Consider the following 21,485-nt stretch of genomic DNA (forward strand, 5'->3'; position numbering starts at 1 on the left):
CTGAACTTTTGTGCTTGAAACTTGTCCTATTGAACATGAAAAAAAAAAAGACTAATGATTTTCCAATTGGTAAGTAAGGGCCTTTTATGATGTGCATATGACAGAAAAGCTGAAAACAGTGTTCGTAAATTGTTACCTGCTGGTCTTAAATGATGTTATAGACAATTTCTCATTTTATTTTATTTGTGGAGCACAGAGACATCTTGAAGAGTAGGAGTAAGAAGCATATTGTTCTGGCAGATGGAGTCAAAGCATTATATGAGAAAGAGCAGAAATTCCAGAAAATATCCCCAACTTAAATTCATAGAAGAAAAAAACATTTTTGGTTAAAGCTGAAGTAGGTGTAGGTACTTACCTTGGGAGTCAGTTAGCTTGTGGAACTTCACAGTTTAATTCAAGATTCTTTTGAATACATACAAGATGAGACACTTCTTGGACTTAAGAATTTCCTATTTAAGTAACATTTTAAAAATATAATTTTATTTGTGGATGTAATTATTTGTTCACATATCTGAGTGCACATTCTAGTTACGTGCCTATCAGACATTGTTATGTGTATATCTATTTCTGTGCATCTCCAAAATAGGGAAGGGATGTATGAAATGAGTAATTCCCTTACTTTGTGACATATTCTTCATGACTGTGGAGCTAAACCTGCCAGCCTTATTTCAGGCAGAGGGACACTAGCACTTAATGTAAACTTGACTTCAAATCCTTCTGATACATCTGTAATGTTCACACAAATTCTGTTTTAGAGGAAAGTTAGATTTATTTTTTTCTCAGGGTGTGTGAATCATAGTCAAACATTCCTGTGCCTACTCTGCTCAAAAGTGGTGGTTAAGTCTTACTTACAGTCCTGTCATATCTTTGGCCAGTCCTGGGTTTTTGGCATTTAAGAAGTCTCATGCTGAAGTTGCTTGGTTACTGTGAGGTAGTTTAAGTCTCTGATTAGGTGTTTGCTATGGTAACTGCTGTACTTCAACACATCCTCCTTCCAGTTCCTTGTTGCCACTTCTGATAGAGATTACTCACAAAAAAGCCAGTAGAGCAGCTAAAGGGAGTTATCCTTGCCCATTTCATTGTAAAGCACATTTTCAGCCCTCTTGTGGTAGTACAGAAGGTTTAGGTGCAGAGGAATATTACTGTTTTTTTTCTTAAGTGTTCCAATTGGATTTCTCAGAGGTTTTCTGATATTTCTGTAAAAACTAAGTCAGTGAAACAAAATGTATGAGATACTCCTTTGAATCTAAAAACTTAAGAGGCTGTACAAAGCTTTCCTATAAAACCAGAGAGTATTCAATATTCATTGTCTATTATCTGCAATGCCAAGGAATGCTTACTGAGAAATGCCTTGAGGTACCTGCTGTTAAAGTTCAAATTAAATGTTACTCCCACAGATAACACGGGATAATTTTAGACATTTTGATGCAGTCAAAGAGTAACATTTTATACTAGCAAGATTCATCTAAAAAAAGACTCCCAAGCAGTGCTGAGAAGTCACCTTCTGTAGGTTTGCATATACAAGCACTTAAAACATAACTTATTTTACTTCATTTTAACTGGAATTCTTTCAGACAGGCTAAGCTCTGAGTGCTGTGCTTTCTGCTTTCGTCTTCCCTCCCCACACACCCACCTTTGCAATGCTGTTGTATTTTAGGGAATCTGTGTCAAAACAGCAATTGAAATGGCAGTCCTGCACTATCTCTTGTACTTTCTCTGTGCTGAGAAGGGTGCCCATCTCCCTAGATCAGAGTCTGGGCAGTACAGGGGAAGGAAAAAAAGGGAGGATGGGTGGCACAGCAGCTGATAAAGCTGGAGTTTTGTGGTACTCATGGTGGATTATATACAAATTGTCATACCTTTTAAAATCCTAATCATGCTGCTCTTGTAAAAATATTTCTCCTTATCTAACAGGGTTCCTGAGGCTTTTCTGTTATTAAAATCTGTCAGTCTAGCATTGTTGTGGTAACTCCTGAAACACTGATGTTTCCAGAGGCAACAGGATTTTCATATGGCAAATTTTAGATTTCAGTAGTATTGAAACACTAGAAAATCTTCTGCCATCAAAAGATGTCTTACAGCTATGATGTTAACATGTTAATTTGACTACTGATATTTCAATTTGCCATAATTGAAATAATGCTTTCTATAATGCTCTAAAGCTTTTATGGTGCTTAAGTAAACTGAATGCTCTTGGTTGACACTTTCAAATGTATTTTAACACACAAGCTTGCACTGCAGAACTGAAATTATGTGTAAGGGTTTAGCGTACTGGTTTCTGCAGTCTGAAATTAAAGATGCATAATGTTATGCATCTTTAAAATGAATGAATCCTCACTTAAGTTCCTATAATGTATTTTGTGAGAGTTAAAAAAGGGTTGCCACTTGTAGGTCCAGTTACTCTTGGTAAATAATGGAGGTACCTCAGGGGGAGCTGTTTGCTTCCTTTCTGAAACCTGTGTTCACCACGGTGCCCACAGGGAGGGGCTCAGCAGTGCCCTGTCCGTAGTAATGCTGGAAGACACTCAGGTAGAGGATGACCAACTTCTACACTGTCTATTTAGAGGTAACTGTGGGGGTGATAATGTTCTAATCAGTTCACTCGGACTTTTTTTTTCAACTCACAAGCCATCTCTTTGTGCAGAAGTATTGGAGTTTCATTTAATGCTCACCCACACAGTATGGATTCAGTAGTGGGCAGGTGAATGAGATCATTAATCTGAGCAATATTACTAAGATTCTGTCTAAATTTTTTTAGTGGTTTCACAGGCTTTGTTGATTGTTAGCAATACATAGTGTTTTATCAAAATGTGGTAGGTAACAAGTTAACTGAATATTAGCAGCTTTTGTGTTCGCCATAGAAATATTTACTAATACAGTGGTCAGTACTGAGTGAACAGATGATGATCTAAGGTCTTGCTATAAGAGAATAAAATACATTATTCAGAATTCTGGTTTGATGCATATTTGAAATGCAGTTCTTGCCTAGTTCAAGATTGTGACTTGTGAATGTTTTAATACCAAGGGTGGATACAGTAAAGAAAAGGTGAACATTAGTCAGTAATATAATCAATGCATTTTGTCTTATTTCAGCAGAATAGGCCCCCCATCCTCTCCTACAGTAGGAGTGAAAGAAGAAAATCCTTCTGTGCTGGCTGAGAATTGTTTCAGGGAGCTACTGGGACGAGCAACCTATGGAAATATGAATAATGCTGTCAGACCAGTTTTTGCGTAAGTTGAAAATTTGTGGAAGGTCTTAAGAGGTTTTCTTTATTTCATCCTCAATTCTGTTGCATTAAATTTTTTTCTACTTTTCAGCTCAAAGGTTTCCATTCACAATTTCTTAAAAAAATTGCCTCTCTTTTAGTCTCTCCTCTTCTCTCTCCTCTGTCTATAAACTTGAAGGCAGTTACGGAGGAATCCATGTCCTGCTTTGCTGATTTTTGCAGGCAAAATACAATAATTTACATGAGTTGTTGCTTCAGACGGCCTTTTTTTTTCCGATGTGAAACTTTGTCCAGGCTAGATGAGTGTCACAATAAGTGGAGAGACAAACTAAGTAAAGTGCAAGTAGCACAAAGGAATACAGTGCCCCATAAAGTTACAATTTATGTTTTCCTGCCATTTTCTTCCAGGACCTGTTTTGATATTCTTTGATTAATATCTTTAGCAGCTCATTTAGGAGTGAGTGGCAGATATGCACCCAGTTGCACGTTATGCACAAAAACACAGTGCAAACTATACCTCTTGTATTAACACTTGGTGATACCACTTTCAAACCCTCTTTTCCTGGTGATGAGGAGACCTGCTTGCTTCTTCTTGTAGATTTTTCAAGGTACATCCCAGGTACAGGAATATGTTCTCTTAGATGGCCTAGTTCTTCCCACGAAGATTAAGTATTTTCTTTATACACTGAAAGACCTTCAGGCTATCAAAAGCCATTTTCAAGTTACGAATGTTAACAAGAAAAAGATAGGGTTGGTGTTGAAGGCAGAAAACTGTTGTAACCCCTTGTTTATCCTGAAAAACATTGGCTACAAAACTGTACCATTCCCTTACTTTCTGTATGTATCTGTTATACCACTCTGAGAGGAGCTGCTGTTGCAAAGTTGAGTGTTATATTAAAAAAAAACATTCATTCCTTCCTACATTTAAAATTTGCATTCCTCCAGAATATCTATGATCACAGTGAACCCCTCATTACTACACAGTCTGGATGGACTACTTGGTACTATACTGCAGCTGCTTTCTGACCACTTCTGAATTCTTTTAGTGGGTTTATCTCAAAACTTTATCATCATTTGAGGTGGCTGGAGTCTTTTGAACCATTTTAGTATCAGGGAAATTTCCTACGAATAATTCCTGATTCCACAGACTAGAGGTAGTGCTTGGTTTGAGATTTGAGGAGTCATAGCTGCTTTTCCTGTGGCTGATCTAAAACCTATGTCTCTAAAGCTTATTTCCAGCCTATTTTCCTTTCTTACATGTTATGGCTGTAAGGAGCCAGTTGGTCTGTGTGCATCTCAGCATGCCACATGCTGCATTTATGCACTGAAATGAGTAGATAATGACCAGTTACTCAGAATGTTATCTCCTCTATGAATAGAGAGTCTTTGTAGTCACCATTTTTGTGTTCCACTTTGAGGACAAATTGCCAAATGTGGCTTTTTAGAAATGACTGCTGTAAAGGTTTAGTATTTTTGAAGAACAAGAGATGCAGAAAATGCAATTTCAAGCTGTTTTTCCTAAACAAAAAGGGAGTGCTCTATCTCATCAGCTTCACTTTGTGAATGACAGAACAGTTAAAGTTTGAGATAGTCTATTGCACTTTATTGGATTGAAAAACCTGATTTAGCTTCTGATTAGAAAACAGTTTCTTCTAACAATGTTCAGCTTTTTCACAGGTTTTAAGGAAACTTTGGAAATAGAGATAGGAGGGCCTCTTATTACAATGCTAACGTGAAGTTGGGGTTCAGTTCCCCAGCTGAAGGCTTGCTTCATGTGACGCTGTAATATCAGGCAACATGCTGCCACTTCTTTGCAAAACTGAGAGACCAGTGCTGCTTACATCATGAGGCAGGGTTTATTCAGTGATTGAGGGGCTTAAATATAATGAATATAGTAGAAATCTGAAGTCAGTCTCCTGGTATAGGTTTGGATTTACATGAATTCTCCTTGCCTTAGGCAGAAAATCTCTGGTTATGTCTACATGCAGTAGCTAGAAACTCTCAAATAATAATTTGCAATAAAATTTTACAGATCAGTCCCACTAATTGCTTAATGAAAGTCAAAAAACATTACATGAATATTACCTGAAAAATTTTTTGTGTTGTGTCAACAGTCAGAAGCTATTGAGACATACTTAGCATGGATTTGCAATGGTGAATAGATTAGACAGATTCAGAGAGATCCAGAAATCTAGTGAAATTTCCCAAGTGTAACAACTGCATTTCCATTCTTGTCAGTTATCACATCACGTGTGGAGGGGTTTGGATTATTAACAGACTGGTGTTCAATATTCTTTCAACAAACATGATTCATGAGCAGAATATTTTATATATCCCCATAAATGCATGACTCACTTATGCTTTCTGATCCTTGGTACAAATTTTTCATTATTACTTTAAAGATTATTTGCATGTGTGGCACTCAGAAAGCGGGTAGGGATCATTAGTGTCTCCCTCCCCAGAAACTTGCATTGTTGGTTCTGCTGTTCCTTTGAAATTGAGAGACAATAATTGTTCACTTTTGCTACATATGTGCAGCAGATCTCAATGGAAGGCAGAGTTTGGCATGTGTTAATCCAGCAATAGAATGTTTTGCAATCTTCAGTAGATATTCTTTATGGAAAGAAATGTAATTTGAAAAAAAAAAAAGTATTTAAGGTGTGACTTGATTTTAACTGAAGTAAATGCACCATACTAAAAATACTCTTTACTGTCTTTTGCAAAAGCAAAAGTACATTGAATATACTTGTTACAGTCAGTAAAATACGTCACCTACAGGAATCTAATCCTGCTGTCCTTAGGAAAATTCCAATATACAAAGTATGCTGCCCACTGAGCTGTTACACAAAGCATTAGCCAAGTCTGTCATCTTCCCCCTGCTGTCTTCCCAGCAGTTCATCTACCTGCAGCACCTAATACTTGGCCTTTCTGGCAATACAAAACTGTCTTGTTTAGAGAGGATTTTTTTGTTTGTTTGTTAACCTGATATGGGATGCAGTTGACCATAATCTGCCTGAATAGATCTTTGGGGCAGATGAATAGGAACTGTCAAGGATAACAGAGAACACAATGCCCTGAAAGATTAAAGGATCAGTTCCAATCAGGAGAAGATACTGGAGACTATGACTTTCCATTTCATGATACCTGTGCACAAGAAAAGCAGCTATTCCCAGTAGGTACTCAAGTTGGATATTTAGTGATGTAAATCTGCTGTTATCTTGGCAGGCAAATACCTTTAAAATTCCTGACATTCTTTCCTGTAGGGATTTCCCTTAAAGGTATGTGATGTGTCAAAATGGAAGAACTTTTTTTTTTAAATTTCTGGAATGGAGTATAAGATAATTTAGGGTATAGGAGATGCTTTGTGTCATCTGGTTTAATCAGCCTTGAAGGAGACCAGTGTGTGTGGGTGACTGGGCTGGGAGCAGCTGCCCAGTGAGAGAATTGAGATCTCCAGACTGTAGACAGAGTAAGTTACAGCATCCAGCCAGTCCTCCTGTCTTCACAGTGCTGGCTTCTTTCACCTCCAGAGCTTTTCAGTTTGTTGTTTCAAGCAGCTTTAAGTGTTTCTTAAGTTCTTTGAGAAAAGGGAGAGCAGTAATGATTCTGTAGCTGCAATACCTGTTTAGGAAGAGAACTTACTAAGTTTTTTTGTTGATTTGGCATATTTAATGTTCACTGGTGAATTTGTTTGTGGATTTGTTTTGATTTTTTTAAAACCTAAATCATACAAATTAAAATGCATCCAAAGTTACCTTTTCTTCAATCTTCTAGAGTGAAAAAAACACAGTTATTTTTTTAATGCTTTTTCAGGGTCACAGATCTCTTATTTGCAAAAATCTGTGTGCCCTATTCATAGCTTTCAGCATTTCTGCTTAAGCAGAATTTTTTGTATTTGCTTAAAACACTGATAAATTTTTTCTCATTTGTGGTTCCTATTCCATTTAAAGAGGAAACTGACACATTTTTATTGGGGTTTTGTTTTGATCTTTCTTGCAGTAAATGTTGAAATTCTTCAGAGCATAAAGGCATATACACACGAAGAGCAGCTCTTTTTTGTGTTCCATATATTTTATTTATAAAACCACCATGAAAACAAAAATATTTCTCAGAGTTTCTATACTGGATGGAGCATTCAGCCCTAATTATTTTGCAGCTTGTAATTCAAAACAACTTATTTGTCCTCTGTAAAGTATAAATTTTCAAGGTGTTACAACCTTCAGCAGATCCCTTTCATGTAAATAAGCATCTAATGTCCCAGCGCCCTGTGTGGAAACAGTGTCTTCTTAACTATATACGTTTGGTGTAACTGGGTTCCTTAAATTTCCAGAACAGGAATTTCTTTTCAGCCAAATGTTTTATGGTCATATCCTAAATTAGAAAACAAGGGCTTTTCTGAAATTCTGATTTTCTCATCTGGTTCATAAGTCACTGTGTAGAAGTTTTATGTTACTAAATAATCCCTTTGAGGTGAATTTTGAGAAAATTCGTAAGATACCAATTATTATATCTGTAGATTGTGATTATTTCATTATGTCTTACTTTTTGCTTACAGGCATTTAGACCATCACAGACTATGGGATCCTAATGAATTTGCTGTTTCCTGCTTTAAAATTATTATGTATTCTATACAGGTAGGATTTTCTCCTGGATTTTGTTTTTCCTTGCGTACATGTTTCAAGCACATGAGAGAGGTTTCAGTGCTTATCTCACCATGCTAATGGTAGACAGTAGATGAAGTCAAAGAATCCACAAGATTCGAGGGAAGGTAGTGGGGTGGTCCTTCTCCAGAACAAGGAGCAGGGTGCTGGTGTGGCATGGTGCTTGACAAAGAAATTTCCGGTTGGTTATTTTTCCATGCCAATACAGCTGTGCTGATTTTCCAACCCAAGAGACCAACTTCACATGCATCTGTTGTGCTGAGGATTTTTAATAGAGGACAACCTGTATTGTGGCCTTAAGCGGAAGGAGGGAAGGTAGAGGTTGGATATTAGGAGGAAATTCTTTACCAGAAGAGTAGTGAGGCACTGCAACAGGTTGTACAGGGAAGCTGTGGCTGCCCCATCCGTGGAAGTGTTCAAGGACAGGTTGGATGGGGCTTTCGGCATCCCCATCTACTGGAAGCTGTCCCTGCCCATGGCAGGGTACTTGGAACGAGATGCTCTTTAAGATCTCTCACAACTTAAGCCATTCTGTTCTGATTGTCTGCTGTAAACTTCAAGGTATTATTCTTTGATTGCATCAAACACAGATAGCAGAAGATTAAAGTGTAAAATTCCAGGTTTGTGGGAGAAAGCTGAGTTTTCTCACCATTTACATCAATGGTGCTGAATTCTTTGAACTGCAGTTAGCTGAGTGAAGGACTACTTCATGCTTCCTCTGTGCTTGCAGATATTCCTGGATATTTTAAAAGACTCTTTTGTACACTGGGCTGGCTGAATGAACCTGTATTGCTTCATCTGTCATGGCAGTTTTTTGAATCCATATTTAGTAATGAATTGATTGTAATTTTGATAAAGTTCTGAATGAAAATGTTGCAGAATGGGAACATGGTCATGACCATAGCTGAGTGATGTATGAGCTTATTCTTGCTAAAGTCACAGATGAAGATTTTCTGTCTGTTTTCTTAATAGGCACAATATTCCCATCACGTAATACAAGAAATCCTTGGACACCTTGATGTCCGCAAAAGGGACTCACCACGAGTTCGTGCTGGCATTATTCAGGTTCTTCTGGAAGCAGTTGCAATAGCAGCTAAAGGATCAATAGGTAAGTTGTATTAAATTAAAGGCATCAGGTCAAAGGATAAATTTGCAGGGTAGTGCTCATTTTCACTTTGATTTCAAACTGATTGGAAACATTTTGAGAAGTTTTTGGGTATAATTTTTTTTTTTCCTTTGTGCTTGAAATCTTACTTGGTTTGCAATTACTCCAAGCATATACATTTGGTTATTTGACTCTTACATAATCCTTTGCATTGAAAAAATTAGTGAAAAAATGGTGAAAGGCAGGTATTCCTATATGGAAAGAAATCATAAAGTCTGAGAGAACCGTGTGTCACTGCAAAATGTCAAGAGCACTGTCACTTTGTGGTACAGCTGTGACCTGAGTACTGCAGGAGTAGAATGATCTTTGAGAAATGTTACCTTAATGGCTGTGAAAAAGCTGAAATAAGGTGAAATAATGTCATTTAAAATTAGGATAGTTCCTTGAAATAAGAGTGGTTATGAAGAGATGTACACTCTAGTGCTCTTCTCCTGATGTTCTTTGGTGTCCTGCTGCAATATTATTGTTTTGCTTCATTAGCTTGAGCCTGAATGTCCTTCCTCATTATATGAGACCCACTTGCATGCACACACTTGTGAAATCTTTTACCATATGATGAAAAGAGCTCATTATTTGATCCAATGTATAGAACTGGATTTTAGTAGCAGGTTTTGAAATAACTGAAGTTCAGGGGCAAGTACCTGCAGTTAGTGACACTTAATTTCAGCAACCTCTTCTGTTTTGTATCTGAAACTTGCATGGTGAGTTGATTCTGGACTGTTTGCACTCCCCTTTCCCACAGGACAGGGACAATGTAGAAAGGAAGTGAGAAGTTTCATGGATCAAGATAAAGACAATTCAATGGGTGGAGCAAAAGCTGCATGCACAAGGAAAAATCAGGTTACCTCCATCCTGACAAGACCCAGTAGTGGATCATGGTTATGCATACATACCTGACTGTATTTCATGATTCCAAGTTAATTTCTAAAGTATCAAAGTGTAGGCACACCTCAGAAGTTTTTCTCTAGTCGTGATGCCTCAAACACTATAGTTCACTTCGTTCTCTTCATCATCCTCCTCTCATTACTTGTGAAAATGGATTGAAAAGCCCAGTTTTAGTTTTCTTCTGACATCTCCCCCTTGACAAGTGCAGTCACTGTTATTTGTTGTTTCCAGGCCCAACAGTTCTGGAGGTTTTCAATACCTTGTTGAAACACCTGCGCATCAGCGTTGACTTTGAGCTGAGTGACAGGCGCAGTTCATCTGAAAGTATCGCTTTAAGCATAAGCTCCAAGGAGAGTGACGAGAGGATTGTCCAGAATGCCATTATTCAAACAATTGGTGAGTAATACAATTGACACAGGCTCACTCAGAATTTCTCCCCTTTTCCCCAGTGACATGATATTGGACCAGCTTGAATAATGAATACTACCAAGTGTGGTTTCTCTGATTGTTTGCCTCGTCATTCTCAGGCTTGCTTTATGTGTTTGATTTCTGAAAGGTTTTTATTTTAAATGTTAACTGGACACATAGCCAAAAAGGTTATGAAAATTAAAAATGCTGGTGGGCTTAAAATTAATTTAAATTATATTATTTTGTGGCCCTTGAAATGTAGAAATCTCTACCTTTGCTACAGAACAACTATTAATCCTATGAAAATCACTGCAAACAGTTGTATACAGTAATATATATTTTTGTAGGTAGTGCTTTAAAATTGATAGAAATGAATGTTAAACATAGTAGCAACAATGACACCTAATGGCCAGTTGTGCTACCATGACTTAACTGAAGTACTTTAATACGTAGCACTGGAAATTATTTTCTCAACAGTGTCTCCCCCTTTTTTCAGATTTTCCCTTTATGATAGGGATGTTATATATTGAGGTGCATTTATGATATGTATTCCTTTTCTTAAAGAATGAGGGAGATGTAGTTTAAATGTTGTTCACTGATCTGTACCTTTGCTTGCCTTGAAGAGCAGTAACAGGTATGTAGTAGATTATTTCTCACCATTTTAGTAAAGCTCCCAAGTTAAAATGCTCATCTCCCATAAAAAAAAATCCCAGAAACCCCACAAACCAACCTTTTGTGAAGCTTCTTTCTACTGAAGTTAATGGTATACTCTTTCACAGTAATAAAATAGAATATCTGGAGTTGGAAGGGACACATAAGGATCATTGAGTCCAGCTCTCTGCTCCTCCCTGCTTCGACTAAACCATGTGCCTGGGAGCATTGTCCAGATACTGCTTGACCTCTGTCAGGCTTGGTGCTGTGACCACTTACTTCCCTGGGGAGCTTGATCCAGTGGCCAACCTTCCTTTTAGTGAAGAAACTTTTCCTAATGTCCCATCTGAACTTCTCCTGGTGCAATTCCATCCTATTTCCTCATGTCCTGTCACTGGTCACCAGAGAGAGATCAGCATCTCCTGTTTCACTGCCCCCCTTGAAGTTGTTTGATGTTCTTAGATTGAGGCGCCCAAAGCATGGACTCGAGGAGGGGCTGCAGCAGTGCAGTGTGGATGGGACAGTCACCTCCTCAGCCAGCTGGTGATGCTGTGCTTGGTGCATCACAGGGCACAGTTGGCTCTTTTGGGTCCCAGGGCACACTTGATTCCCACTGGACTTGCCATTAACCGAAACCCCCCGATCTCTTTCCTTGGGGAATGTTGGGAATAACAGTGTTTTCTCAGTTCCCTGGGTGTGCTGCCACAGCTGTGCCCACTGCTGTGGCTGTTCTGCCATAAAAGCAGGGCCCAGCCTGCAGTTGGCACTGGGATGGCAGCTGTTCCCACTGGAGCTGTGTCTGGGCAGCTGCTTCACTTGTGGTGGGTGCAGAGCTGGGGGAGGACAGGGTCTTCTGCATGTGGAAACCATTTCTCCCTGGTGGAGCTGCAGTTCCCTTCCTGTCAACAGATGCTAGCACTCCCTGTGAGATACTTTTGAGGCAGGGGAGGTATGTGTGTGCCTGACATTTCTCCTGGCCCTGCCAAGGTACCCTCAGCCATTGTGGCTCTTTCTGCTGCCATGAGGTTCCCCTGGTCCAGGAACTCTCCCTGTACCCCATGCTGGAGTCTTCCTCTTCCTATGGTGCTGGCACGGAAGCTGCTCACCTCATCACTCCCCAAGAACACCAACAGTCTTAAAATCCTTGTATGTCTCTGGGATTTCTGTCTCCTCACTTGTAGTATTTATTGGAGACTTAACAGACAACACTATGTGCCATGAGAAGCACTTCCAAGTCCTCACAAAGTACAAGTTAATAGACTCCAGATATTTAATTTTTAAATTGTGTATTTAGAGGAGGGTAAAATTAGAAGGTTTTACTATTCAAAGATGAAAGTACCATGAAAAAGACTCGCTAAAATCATTCAGCAAAAATAAATATGAGATTATGCCCTAAAACAAGTCATATGTTTATTCTTCATCTATTTTGACCTGTTAATGTAGTCCTTGTATTTTAAAGGCTTTTCTTATAAAGAGAAGAGCCCTATATCTCTTTTTCTTCTGTGATTTCGTTCTGTTTTTATTTAGGATTTTTTGGAAGCAATCTTCCAGATTACCAGAGATCAGAGATTATGATGTTCATCATGAGCAAAGTACCTGTTTTGGGAACAACTTCACAATCGCTGGATCCCAGTAACCTTGGGTTTGTATATCCTACATTTTTAAATTTCAAATTAAAAATCTAGATTTTAGATTCCTGATAAATTAAGAAGTGAAAAACATTAACAAAAGTGAAATGCAAATTCTCACTCCTTAGGGGCTGTATTAAATACTGTGCAGAACCAGGACAAGGTCAGTGTTAGCAATATGAAATCAACCTACAGACATTTTACTAATAAAAATTACCTGATTGGAAGGCAGTTTGTTTTTCACTAAAACACTCTTTCTCTCCACATTTGTACAATTTTTTTCTGAAATTATGTACTTTATAGTTGTTAATTCCATAACTTCTTATATGTGGGTTTTGAGAATGAGAGGAATTCAATTATAAATACATTTTTTCAAATAGCTGCATAATTTGCAAACTGTTTTTAAGGGTTTTTTTTTAATTCTGTACAAGTTGATTTCAGATTAAGAAGTAACTGCAGAAATTCCAGTGAATTTTGGATTTTCCCTATGTATTTAGAAATAGGAAAAAGCTATAAGAGGGCAATAAACCCACAATTTACAAGTCACCCTACACTGAATACTTTTCCCTGTAACAGGAATAATTTTGTTTAAAAGACTGTATTTCCTCAGTATGGGAAGTCACTGAAAAGTCTGCAGCTGTTCTTTCCAGATGTGCACAGACACTTTGCACCACATAATTGATCCCCTAATAGATTAAGTAGGAAGGCATTGTCATCCTCCAGCTTCTTATGGCTTTTCATACAGTATCCCTGCAGCATGGGATGCTGTTCCATGGAAGATACAAGTCTGTGCCAGGCAGTTGTCACTCATTGTGGAGATATTTCAAGAAATTCTCTACTTGGATAAACATTTGGGGGTGGTGGTTGTTTTTGTTTTTTTTTTTTATGACTGTGTAATTTTCCATTTATGAGAGTCTGTGTAAACATGTGCCTGAGCAGTGTGTTGGTATGGTGTGCATATGTCACTCTGAACAAAGAAGGCTTTCTGATTGCTGATAAAGTCTGGGATTACTTAAATTTTTGGTTTCAGCTCCCCAAGACATTTGAATGATACAGCCAGGGTTGTAGCCCATTAAGGTAGAAATTTCCACTGCTATGTAGAGGCCAAGTTTTCTGAAGAGGGTTGATCTTCTTTTACACTATTTAATGGAGAAAATAGCTTATACCTTTTTTACTTTCCTGAAAGAATTTCTGTGAATGGAGCAATTTATTCCAAGTGCACTTTTATCTCCTAAGACCTTGCAAGAATAGTGACTATATACCTTTAGCTATTTGGCTACTTTTAACACCTGCAGGAGGGAAATGAAAACAATAAAAAACCAGCTCTAGTGTTTCATGTACCTGCCTGTGATATGAAAGCTGAGGAATCTTTCAGTTTTTCTTACTGATTTTGCTGGTAACTTTTTTACAGTCTCAAAGTTTTGGGGTCTGGCTTGAAGAAGAAATGTCTGTGTTTCTTAAAGAAACTCAATTTAATTTTAATCCAGAAGAAATTTTCAGTGCTGATGCTTGAGAAAATAACATCAAGCTCATAGTGGCTGAACATTTTAGAGATTTCTGAGTAAAACATAAAGATTTATATCTGCTTCACATATACAATTTAATTTTTTCTTCAACTGAATGTGCTTCATTTTTTAAGCCTTCCTGTAAATGTCTTTCAAAAACAATTAATTATTGCAGCTCAGTTTGAGATACTTTCCTTTTTCTATGATCATCCAGCATTCCTTCCAATACTGCTGTATTCACTTGTCAAAAATGAGAATCATGTCTAGAGTAGAATAATTCAAAGATATGCAAGAAAAAACCTAATTTGCATTTTTTTTTTCCAATTGTAGAGATTTGGGAACCAGGAGGATTCAAATCATGTTATTGAGATCTTTACTTATGGTAAGCCTTCTGTGATCAGTATACTATGTTATAAACACAGTGTTTCACTTTATCTATATATTTACATATAAAAGTACAGTATAACAACACTGGGTTAAACATAAACATACATGTATGAAAATAAACATACATTCTTATTGCATGGACCTGTAATTCTATTGTGTAATATTGTGAAAGCATTTTTCCAACTTACATTACAAACAGCACAAGAAATACACCTCCAGCCCTTAGAGCACTTCAGTGAATGTCAGTTATAATTGGATCTGCAGATCCAAAAGAACATCCTGGAGTAGGTTGAGCTCTGCCAGTAGTACTGGCAGCATCAAAGTGAAATCACTTTTATCTCTGAGCCTGGAAAAGTGGTAATTAGTAGTATGGCCAATATTTTTAAAACCATAGGAATGGATACCTCAGACACAGTTGTTCTTTCCTTTCTAATGTTTCCCAAATTTCTTGTAAGGTGTGATTGAATTTTTTATCACAAATACATTTTTTCAGCTGTAAATCTTCAAAGAATGTTTCTGGAAGTAAACTCAGATGGTAAAAATCAGAAAGTGGGTAGTAAAGGAGGCTCTTGCCAGTAGAATCCTGGCCTGTTTTGTTGCAGAAGCTGAGAACTGTTTAGTGACTCAAATAGGGGAATGATTTCACAAACTAAAGCAGAAGAATATCCTCCTGGAAAATGAGTTTCTGTCCCTGCTTTGGTATGAAACTCGTGTATGGTGTTAGGCAAATAGATTAAACTATTCTTGTCTTGTCCAAATCTGAAATCTTAGACTCTGGTTTGCAGAAGAGCTGGGCATTCAGAGTTGCAATTTAAGGATAGAAAACTTGTTAGGAAGGACCTCATGTGGTCATTTTGCACATTGTCTTCATTAAACATAGACTCAGGTATGTCTAAACTGTTCCTGATGATTCATCTCACCAGTATTAAAATTCCATTAAAACAGATAAGAACTGTTCTAATGGTTTTGGGTGCTACATAGCCTGTAAGTATGCTTTAAGGGAGTCAGAGTGTACATGTGGAAGAGATGTAACATTTTGGACACTGAATTTTGGTTTGCATCTCTTTTAGAATATGGAAGTAAAATCCCATCATGGCACAGAGGTGTGAAAATCATTGTTCTGTTGCTTAGTAAATTAGTCATTGATAAATATTGTGGAAAAAATCCAGCATTGTACATCATGTATTCTTTACAAAAGAATAATATTTCATAATATAATTACTCTGTTGTCATGCATACACAGGCAGACAAGTTAATGCTGTACAGGCAGTTGAAATTTGGTACTTCATTAAAAGTGTACACTTGCTGCTTGTGATATCAGTCATTTTCCATTTTCAGAATGATTGATCAGATACCTTCTTGTCCCCTGGTGCTCCTGTCAGGGCCCCTGTGAAGCCCTCAGCTAAGCTGGGGGCACCAAGCTCGCTCAGTGTCATGGCTTAACCCAGAGGCACCAGGGACCACCCACTCACTCACTCACCCTGCCCCAGGGGCATGGGGAGAGAACCAGGACAGCACCAGTGAGAAAAGTGGGCTGAGATGAAGACAGTTTAGTAAGTAAAAAAAGGAAACCAAGAAAAACAAAACCAAGAAATGAGAAAAAGAAGTAATAATAACATAAAACAAAATCCCAACTGATAGCTAGCCAGTCCCTGAGCAGTGGCAGCCCTCACAAATTGCCTCCTGTTCTGCTACTGAACATGACACATTTTAATATGGGATATTCCTCTGGAGGTGTTTAAGTCCTGCTCAGCAGTAGCCAAATCATCTCTGTGTTACCAGCACTGGTTTGGTCACAAATCCAGAACACAGTAGTGCATGTGCTGCTGTCAAGAAAATTACCTATCCCAGCCAAAACCAGTAAAACACAGCTCACATGTAAAAACTGTAAGGGTATGGAATATATATAAAGAAGATACAATTATTATGTAAGTCTTGGATGAAAATACGATTGCATTTATTATAATTAAATTTGGAATGATTTTGCTCCCCTCATCCTCAACAGGTTAAAGGTACTTTGTAATATATTTTGAGATTGTAATATTCTGGTAACCTCCATTTTAAGGGATGGTAAATTTTAAATATTTCTGGCTACTTTAGATGTTCAGATGATTAAAATTTGAATTAGTGGTTAGGGAGAAGTTTATTTTTCTTTGTGTACCTGCAGAGTTTGCTTTAGTTAAAAGTAACTGAATGAGACAAGACAGAGGTAGTATTAATTTTTAAAATAACACTATGACACCAGATTTCTAAGAAAGTGGTATTTGCTTACTTCATGTTTTGCAATAAAATAGTATCCATAAATCTTTGAGCTGTACATATAGGCCCTGATTTCTCATTTTTTATTTCACATGAGCTTACTCTACTGTATGCGAACAGCTCATAACCTGAAATGGAAAAATCTCTATTGTAATTATTGACTGGAATTCCTATCGTCTTCAGTTTATGCCCTGCAGCTTTTCATAGGCCATATAAAAAAAACAAATCATAAATCATACCTTTATTTTTTGATTCAGGGTGTATTTGTAAAGAAAGGATCCTGAAAAATCCTTTTAACATGAGGGACTTAATTTGAAAATGTATGCTGACGTCCTTCCAAATTCATAGTGAGGTCAGGAATTTTCAAAATTAATACTTCAATTTGAATCTACCTTGTGGATGCCAAAGCAATCCCACTAAAAAGTGAGTGACAGCTGCAATTAATTCTTACAATACAGTAATGACACATGAATTTTATTTCCAACAATGGACAGGTGACTTCAGGATACAAAGCCACAACAATAAGTAATGCACTTCCTGCCCCCTTTCTGGACCCGCTGCTGTCTCCGTCACTCATGGAGGACTCTGAGCTGAGGCAGCTGGTGCTGGAAATCCTGCACAACCTCATCGACCGGCACGACAACAGAGCCAAGCTCAGAGGGATCAGGTACTGCTCTTGGTTATTGCCTGCTGCAAATCCCAGTTCGTTACCTGAATGACAAGTTGATTTTTAAATGTTTTTGCTAATATGAATTATTAATGTACTGTTTTGGTAAATACATAGTGATCAGGGTCATTTATTCATGGCAAGAGATATACAGATAAGCCTCAGAGCACAGTACCTTAAATAGCCATTACAAATATCGTGGTTTAGCCATGTAGAAGGCAGAATTTTATTTTTATTTTATGTAGATTAAAAAAATACGTGATTATCTTATTCTCTTTCTGGTTCTCCATCTTCAACTGAAATTTAAATATCCCTGTTAAGCATGGATATAATTAAAATGGGAATTGGGTCAAGATCTGTTTGAATAGTTCCTGTATTCCACATTCTCTTAGTTTCCAACTTTTTTATTTTTTTCTGAAACAACACATTTCTTTCATTTCTAGAATAATACCAGATGTTTCTGATCTAAAGATAAAACGAGACAAGATTTCAAGGCAAGACGTGAGCTTCATGAAAAAGGTAATAGCGTGAAACATCACTTTTCTATCTAGAAATAAGTAACTGAACCAGTGGTTTTGCTTTTCTTCTACAGCTGTGGTTTTGTAACAAGTCACAAAGATCAGTGTCAAATTGTCATCAAGTTACAGTGATTTCAGTGTTGAGGTTCTCTGGGTACGTGAAAGGTGATTCCATGCAATAAAATTTTAATTTATGTCTTCAGTTAAAACCTTTATATACATGAAATTAGAACAGCATATGTCAAAACTATAATTCTGAAAAGAACTCCCCGTTGTTAGATCCCTGGGCAGCTCAGGGACTTTTGCTCAATAGCAGTTTTTCTCTAGTATGGCTTTTATTTTGCTGTATTTTTAAACAGTTTTGTACTTAGAAATCTTTATATAGCTGTGGCACAGAGACTTATGTTTTAGGTAAAGATGTCACAAAAATTAAATTTGCACAAAGCAGTTATTTTCTTAAAAGATTGTTTTCACAAGACTTTGTATCAGGTGACTTCTCAGTATATTTGGTTCTAAAGAAAAACAGTTTTTTTAGATGATACTTAAGTGGAGTGAAATTGCTTACACTAGACACCTTGGGTTTTATGTGGGAAAGATGCATAAAACTGTTACTGTGCTCTGTCATTCCTGACTGTGGTTTATCTGTGTAGGTATGTAAACAAAAAACAGAAAATATTGAAGTAGGCAAAAATACTGCATATGTAATAATATGCAAATTGGAACATATTATTATTATTGAATTATTACAGCATTCAAGTAACTTTGCAAGATAAATGTTCTTACTATAAGTCCAGTTAATATTCTCTTCAGTACCTGTATTCAACTGGAATAATAGAAATATAAAAAATACTTCAAAATTGGCATTTATTAGTAATGTCTCTTTTAAAAAGTGAATTAAATTTTAATTCATTAATTTAATATCTATGATTTAAAGCAATTTGGATAAGATGTATTTTGCTAGATGAAAGTTGTAACTGTCTAACTAAATATTTGAATTTTTAATATTGATCTGAAAAAAGGGTAGAAGAGGAAAAGACATTCTTCACAGGTCAAGAAAAGATCATACAGGCTTCTAAAAATATATTAACCCTGGGAAATGAGGTCAATCAATGATTGTCTGTATGATACTGTTACTCACCTGGTGCAGATGTGCATGCTAGCAGCCTGCTCTTCCCAGATGCTCTGCATAATCAAAGGACAGGGATGAGGCATCTCCAGAAGTTCATTAACACCTGGATGATCGTTTGGGCTTGTTTGATGTTACATGAGATCCTGATGTTACATGGAATCCTGAGGCAATTTTGTATCACACCCAGGTGGGATGGAACCAAACATAGGCACAAAACTCTTCCTCTCAGACCAGTTGCTCAGTTTATATCTATCCTTCTTTGAAGAGAAATATTTAACTTCTCGCATTTTCCAGTCTTCTAGAAAGATACATATTGATAAAATCCACATAATCATTTATTTTCCTATTTAAGCGCAATTCTTTATCTGTGGGATAAAAAAATTCATTACTTTTATTTTCCAAATATACTGTGTCTTTAAACAGCTAACCTTTATTTTGTAGTAGCTTCTGTGGTTTGCTGATAGCTGTGTTTCCCTCTTTTCTAAATACAATGTGTATTTGAACAACTCTTTGATTTTAGGAGTAATGAAAAGATCAACAATGTCATCATTATTTCTTAAGTAAATATGTCCTGTTTGAAAAAGAGAGGTTGAAAATTACTTTTCTTCATGTTCCTAGAGCTGAATTAATATGTCTAGAGTTAGTCTTTACGTCTTGAAAATTGTTTGTGTCAGCTGATACAGACTTGTACTCCCCTCCAGATTAGGAATGCTGGGTGGTACTGAGCTCTGTGTTCCATACAACACCTGCTGCTTATCCTGTGTTTCTCGTGTTTGCATTTTTCTTTTGTGTTGAGGTAATAGTTTTATTTACTGAGATTTGGTTAGGCACATGTGTTATGAGAAGAAAGTCACTTTTGGAGTGGAGTCTTTCATTAAATGACCTGTGTTCTTCACTAGAGCTGCAGCCTCCCTACACTCCCTGTCAGTAAATGAGCCCTGCTCACCTTCGGAAACACCTTCTAGCAGATTTTTTTCTTGGTTTGCTGTTTGAGGGGAGTTGCTTAATGAACAAATTTGATGTCTTCAGAAGGATAACACCTGGAGCTCATCAGTTACTCAAATGTTCTTGAAAAATATTTCAATATTACTTTTTGCTTTCTCCTTTTTATAAATGAGCAAATATTTTTTCTAATATTTCAACAGGAAATGAATTCCAACATCTGATACTGTGCAGTAATCATGCAGTTCTCTGTATCATCTTCTCTATCTGTACATTCGTGCACAAAATAGAACAGTACAGTGTTTATAAAGAAGCTGTTATTAGAAACTTGAGGTCTACTTGATTAATCATGTACTTTTTTCTCTGTGTATGTGTACACCATGTATTTTATCCTTTTTTTATTTTTTTAATTCTCAGTCTGTTGAGAGTAGAGAGTTGGACCAGAAGACCTTCAAATATCTTTTCCAACCTAAATTTTTCTATTATTTAATACCCATTTTCCCTTTTATGTCATTCATAGCATGGTCAGCAGTTGTATAGACACATCTACTTAGGCTGCAAAGAAGAAGACAATGTCCAGAAAAACTTTGAACTCCTGTTTACATCTCTAGCTCTTACCACAATAGAACTGGCCAATGAAGAAGTGGTTATTGACCTCATCCGATTAGCTATTGCCTTGCAGGTATGAGTCTGTGTTGGGTTCATTGACTGACAATTCAAACGTGTCACTGGAGATGTGACGAACTGGGGGGTTTTGTGTATTGATCTTCAAATTGGAACTCTCATAATTTGATCTGAACTTGATTGATCACTAAGGAAGCACACTTTGTATGTACCACTTGCTTACGGGGAAACTTCATCTAATCGGTTTTGTAACAAACTTCCATAGCATGTGCTGTTCAGGAAAAACAGCAGATGTGGAAATTTGTTGAAACATTTATTAGAATTGCTGATACTCATTAGCAGGGTGTTCTATCAGCCTATGATCTTGTGTTCTGTATAAAATGTATGGACTGTCTGCACCCAGGATGAAAACTTCTGTATAATTAATTGATTGGTTGGGAATAGTTACTAAACCAGTCTATTTAATCTTTCCTTACAGTAATATTCTCTTAGTATTTTAGGCTTTATTCCTTAACATTTCCTTAATAGGTTCAACTATTAACTCATACTTCCATACAGTCCTCAAGGAAACTGGATAACTTACTAAGTTTATCTGTGTTGAAGTCAAAAATAAAACACTGCTAATGTGTGCTCTGTAAATTTGATGAAATCGTGCCCTCTATTCCCAGTTTATTCTGTCATTAACCTTATTCCCAAATGTGCAGCTGTATTATCAAACATCTGCAATGCAGTGTACATCCTTAATTTTAAAATATGCAATTAACCAAATCCTTACTTGGTGGAAATGACATTAGGAGTTTTACTCCTAATGAGAGGAAAAATAATGTAA

The 21,485-nt window shown here is 37.0% G+C and overlaps 1 protein-coding gene across 4 annotated transcripts in view; it reads left to right on the top strand.

The window, feature by feature from the left end:
• Positions 1–21,485, top strand: part of EFR3A (EFR3 homolog A) — a 76,973-nt gene that overhangs the window by 39,130 nt on the left and 16,358 nt on the right. For 3 of the 4 annotated variants that reach the window (XM_041488096.1, XM_041488097.1, XM_041488099.1), the window contains 9 exons: positions 3,094–3,231; positions 7,783–7,861; positions 8,861–8,996; positions 10,170–10,334; positions 12,525–12,639; positions 14,461–14,512; positions 17,271–17,443; positions 17,887–17,962; positions 20,553–20,714. In XM_041488096.1, the coding sequence (XP_041344030.1) occupies positions 3,094–3,231; positions 7,783–7,861; positions 8,861–8,996; positions 10,170–10,334; positions 12,525–12,639; positions 14,461–14,512; positions 17,271–17,443; positions 17,887–17,962; positions 20,553–20,714 (1,096 nt within the window). The remainder of the gene's footprint in view (positions 1–3,093; positions 3,232–7,782; positions 7,862–8,860; positions 8,997–10,169; positions 10,335–12,524; positions 12,640–14,460; positions 14,513–17,270; positions 17,444–17,886; positions 17,963–20,552; positions 20,715–21,485) is intronic. The other variant, XM_041488098.1, reaches the window with a different exon arrangement.

The sequence above is a fragment of the Pyrgilauda ruficollis genome, unplaced genomic scaffold (assembly GCF_017590135.1).
Source record: "Pyrgilauda ruficollis isolate IOZ18807 unplaced genomic scaffold, ASM1759013v1 scaffold87, whole genome shotgun sequence".
In the NCBI taxonomy this organism is placed as follows: domain Eukaryota; kingdom Metazoa; phylum Chordata; class Aves; order Passeriformes; family Passeridae; genus Pyrgilauda; species Pyrgilauda ruficollis.